At 33.8% G+C, this 5,424-nt stretch overlaps 1 protein-coding gene across 1 annotated transcript; it reads left to right on the top strand.

Annotated features, from left to right (window-relative positions):
* Positions 1-1,296: 1,296 nt before the first annotated feature.
* LOC129272645 (rhodopsin, GQ-coupled-like) lies at positions 1,297-3,174 on the top strand. Its single transcript, XM_064107808.1, has one exon. It carries the CDS (start codon positions 1,877-1,879, stop codon positions 2,888-2,890), a length of 1,014 nt encoding a protein of 337 aa, XP_063963878.1. The 5' UTR covers positions 1,297-1,876; the 3' UTR covers positions 2,891-3,174.
* The last annotated feature ends 2,250 nt before the right edge of the window (positions 3,175-5,424 follow it).

Genomic DNA, 5,424 nt, shown 5'->3' on the forward strand with positions numbered 1-5,424 from the left:
GATAACAATCGTGATAACTATAGTTAGGATGATGATAATGATTATGAATATTGATGAAAATGATTGTAATGATAATAAAAGATAATTTTGATAACAATAATCATAATGATAATAACATGAATAATGCGAACGACAATAAAACTGATAATAGAAATAATAATGAAAATAATATTTATGATAACGATGTTACAAATTGATATGGAAATAATTACATTTTAATTATCATTATCATGTTTAATTCCACTACTAATTTGTATTATAATTATTGTGCTACATTGTTGTAGCTGCAGTAGTAAACGTATTATTATTAGTAGAAGTAGTAGTAGTAGTATAACATGTAGAAGAAGTAGTAGTAGTATGAGAAGTAGTAGTAGTGGTAGTAGTAGTAGTAGTAGTAGTAGTAGTAGTAGTAGTAGTAGAAGTAATAGTAATAATAGTAGTAGTAGTAGTAGTAGTAGTAGTAGTAGTATTGGTAGTAGTAGTAGTAGTAGAAGTAATAGTAATAATAGTAGTAGTAGTAATAGTAGTAGGAGTAGTAGTAATAGTAGTAGTAGAAGTAATAGTAGTAATAGTAGTAGTAGTAGTAGTAGTAGCAGTAGTAGTAGTAGTAGTAGTAGTAGTAGTAGTAGTAGTAGTAGAAGTAGGAGTAGTAGTAGATTTGTAAAGCAAATAGGGTGTAGGCTAATTGTCCCTGAAACATAAAAATTTGAACTTGAATTTAATGAATCATTATCATTGCAACAAAAAGGAAGATCCGACATTGATATTTACGAGAAGAAATTGCAAGAACCCTAAATCTTTATTAAAAGCCTTTGACAGATGACACATTGGATCACAATGTTTTTTTTAAGAATTTTTAATCGATTTCAATGTCATTAAAATTCATCATTAATTGGATCGTACAATGTTTAGATTTAAAAACGCAAAAAAAAATAAACAAATAATTTCTCATTATATAAGCTGACTGAGCTATTATTTTTGTTCATATAAATGTAATATAACTCAAAAAGAAAATTGAATTTACAAAATTAAACCAAATATGGGTTGCTGTTTAATATGACCTATGGATTTCAGGTATAAAATGCATATATATCAGAATGATTATGACGGAAGAAATCACGAAAGATACGTTTCTGGCGTAAGGAAGTACCCAGTGATAGAATCTTTGCTCTTGAACCAAAGGTAAATGAATAGAAAAATCAAGAGTTATGGGAATAAAAGAAACTAAATAAAAAAGAAAAGTTGAATCAATATTATTCTAACTGCCCATTTTTATTTATTTTTTTATTTGAATTCGAGGTCACCGTCCTGGTGATGATCTTGTTGATGAAATTGCTTGAAATGAACCATGAAATTGCTTCCTTTGAGACGATGGAAGCGTCCACTGCATTTTTTTTATAAGGGCAGCTGGCAGAATGATGGAAATGCGTATGCATAATCAAATCAAAGTCGATTCCTTATTGGTCACTTCACATTGACAATTTTTCCAATCGTAAAGTCATTTAAAAATCACAATGGGTTGTTGGCTTTTAAATATAGATTGTCACCAGTGACCAGCAAATTTTCCATTTACAATTCTATACCTTTAATGAACTAGGGGAAATTATAGAAACCAAGGGGCTCATCTTAAAAAAAAGGAAGGAAAATGATATTTTGCACGCAACAGAATTTCCAAAAAAAAACCAGAGTTGCCTAAACTTTTCGTCGCTTAATTATACGGCAAATATACCTGTATACCCTCAGGTGTCCACTTTAGCGCAAAACAGATGTATTTGATAAACGGTCCCTGCGCAAAAATTATTTAAGACCAATCGATCTCGTTCAGAAGAGAAGAGTTTCCTAAAACTTAAGCAACATCGGTTACAGATAACTGAAGATGGAATCAACTGTAGAAACCGCCACAGTAGCTTCTACCATAGCGTTTCACCATCGAGTGATTGTAGCATCTATCTTGATAGCATCCTCAATAATTGGTCTTCTTGGCAACTCTCTCGTCATCATTTCCGTCATCACCACGAAGAAGCTTCGTACAATCACCAACATCTTGGTGGTCAATCTCGCTGTCGCCGATTTCTTGTCCTGCGTATGCTTTCCGTTTATAGTCATCGGTTTACTGAATCAAACTGGACAGTACCCACTCCATGAAAGCGTCTGCGCCTCTGTAGCAGGTGTGCTTCATACCTGCGTCTTATGCAGCGCTTCGACCCTTGTTGTGATCGGGTTCATTCGGAGGTATGTCATAACCAGATCTGTACGCGGACACCAAGGTTTCCATACCCCTAGGAAGATCGTCTCTGTGGCTCTGGTCGTCTGGATGTTTTCGGCTGCATACATGATATTACCACCTGTTCTTGGTGTCGGAAGATTTGGGTATTCCTCGTATTATGGGATATGTACTTTCCTTGGGGTCACCAGGCCAGCGTTTTACTACGTTACCTTTCATGGAATCTTGTTTGCTACAATCCTTCTGCTTACCCTGATATTTTATGGCTCGATTTTGCACCATGTCATGCGACACAATCAGCTCTTTCGCGAAAAGTTCGCAATCAAGAAAGATGTCTCTCCTACTTCAGGTGACGCCAACCAAAGCAAAGTTTCCACGTCGTCCGATTCCCCAACTCCCATGATCAAGGCCATCAACCGGAAGGAGGTCGAGATCACTAAGAATGTGTTCTTGGTTGTCTGTATCTTCATCGTTTGTTTCTTGGCATCTAGCGTGAACTTCATCATTCCAGGAAGCAGTCTATCCACCATCTATGGTTACATGGTCATGATGATAAATAGTATGATTAATCCCATCATCTATGGCCTGAAGCATCCCAACTTTCAAGAAGCTTTCAAAAGAATCCTCTGCTGTCGCCGTGCACCTCAAGAATACGTTTCGAAGTAATATGAAAGGAAACATTGATCTGAGGTAATTCAAAGTGTAAGGCAAGTTTTGTTATAAGGGGAAATCGCCTTATTCTATATACAGCAAGTCGTTTAGAATTAGATTTTCTGAATAATTTGTTGAAATTTCACTCTTTGGGTACACTATAGAAAATATGCGAAATACCACAAGAACAAAATTCCATAAAAAAGGGATGGTCTAACCTTCAAGGGAAAGGGATGTAGCTCGATTGGAGGTAATCTGATAATCGAAACTTAGGTTTGACCCTAACCTTGTTTTTATCGTACTTGGCAAAGATGATGTACCAAATAATTTGATAAATTTTTGGTATACTCATCATATTCTTCTTATTTCACAAACGCAATTAAAATTTGAAGGACTTACTGCACCATGGTGCGAAGACATTTTTACTTGGTGAATAAACAGATACTACCCCCCTCTCTCTCTCCACAGCGGCAATTCATGACGTACAATATATTTTTATAAAGCAGCAACAACCTGTTTAGTCCAATTTCATGAATTTGATACATTCGTTTGGCTTTATTTATATTACTGATAAACCCACAAGGATTAACTTGAATTCATCAACTCAGATTGATAACATATTTTCGAATGTTCATAATAACAAAGCCATAGGAGGGATTTTATGTTCTGAAGTTTCGGACCACTTGCCTATTTTTTAACTTGTGAATGTAAACTCTCTTACCCTAAATCAAACAAAGAATATACTTATCGTAAAGAATCTAAACAAAATATAGAATTACTGAAGCAAGGCCTAGTTTTGGAAGAATGGGATGATGTTTATAATGAAGTAAATCCCAATATTGCATACAATAACTTCAATAATACATTAAAACATTATTATGAAAAGAATATCCCTATAGGTAAAGTAAAAAACCAACGTAACAAACCCAAAAATTCTTGGATAACGAAAGGTTTACTGAAGTCCATACAGACACGTAATCGCCTATATAGATATCACTTACGCAATCCAACTGATGATTCTTTAAAAAATATATCGTAATAAACTAACAAAATTAATTCGAATATCCCGAAAATTGCATTTTGCTAATAAAATAAACGATGCCAATGGAAATACAAATACAACTTGGAAAATTATAAAAAGAAGTGTTGGGTACAAAAACACACCCCCACCTAATGATAAAATCACTCTCAATGGATCTGAAATGATTGATCCCACTAATTATGCAAACTCATTTAATTCTTTCTTTACCAATATTGGGCCCGAGCTTGCAAACAAAATTAATAGTCCCAACGCACATTTTACAGATTACCTCTCAGATCCAAATCAAGAATCTCTTTTTTAACCCCAACAAATCCCTCCGAAATAATCAATATTGTTCGTTCCCTTCATAATTCTAGATCTTCTGGTTGTGATCATGGCATTAACATGTCTCTTCTTAAGCAAATAATTCACCCTCTTGCTAGCCCTCTGACTCACATATTTAATAACTCCCTATCTCAAGGTGTTTTTCCAGATTTATTTAAAATAGCAAAAGTTAATCCAATCTTTAAAAAAAGACAACCCTCACGAAATAAGTAATTACCGTCCCATTTCCTTATTTCCAACAATATCTAAAATTCTAGAAAAAATAGTTTACACAAGACTTTATAAATTCATAAACAAATATAATATTCTGAATTGTAATCAGTATGGTTTTAGAAAAAAAATTATTCAACAGATTTAGCATTACTTCAAATTTATGACAAAATAACAAATGCCATAGCGCACAAAGAACACGTAATTGGCATTTTCTGTGATCTTAGTAAAGCATTTGACACCCTTAACCATGATATTTTACTCTCCAAACTCAACCATTATGGAATACGAGGTCAATGTCTCTCATTTTTTAAAGACTACTTAAATAATCGAAGGCAATATGTCAATTTTAACAGTTGCGACTCTGATTCTCTTTTAGTTCGATGTGGTGTCCCTCAAGGTTCCATTTTATGCCCACTTTTATTTTTACTCTATATTAACGACATTATTAGAACCTCCTCTATTTTGTCCTTCGTTTTATTTGCCGACGACACCAATATATTTTATTTTCATAGAGACCTTAATTCATTAAACAATATCGTAAATTGTGACATTGATAAAGCATCAAACTGGTTCAAAGCCAATAAACTCTCCCTTAATACCAAAAAGACACATTTTATGTATTTCAGACACCATTCCCATCACATTAACACACCAATTTACATTAACATTGACGGCATGAATTTTTAGGTGTAATTATGGATGAATCTTTGACTTGGAATCAACACATACACCATGTTACGATGTCCGTTTCCAAAAGTATTGGGATAATTTCCAAGTTAAAATTCACTCTTCCTGACGAAACTTTATTCTTGTTATACAATTCGTTAGTCCTCCCTTATATAACATATTGTAATGTCGTCTTGGCAAATTGTGGTTCTTTTAAACTCAATTCTATGTTTAAACTACAAAAAAGAGCAATCCGTATGTGCACAGGGTCACATTACTTGGCTCATTCTGACCCATTGTTTCA

This window comes from Lytechinus pictus, chromosome 12, assembly GCF_037042905.1.
Source record: "Lytechinus pictus isolate F3 Inbred chromosome 12, Lp3.0, whole genome shotgun sequence".
In the NCBI taxonomy this organism is placed as follows: domain Eukaryota; kingdom Metazoa; phylum Echinodermata; class Echinoidea; order Temnopleuroida; family Toxopneustidae; genus Lytechinus; species Lytechinus pictus.

Excerpts from the sequence above, each read along its gene's own strand:
- LOC129272645 (XM_064107808.1), top strand. The coding sequence starts at position 1,877 with ATGGAATCAACTGTAGAAACCGCCACAGTAGCTTCTACCATAGCGTTT.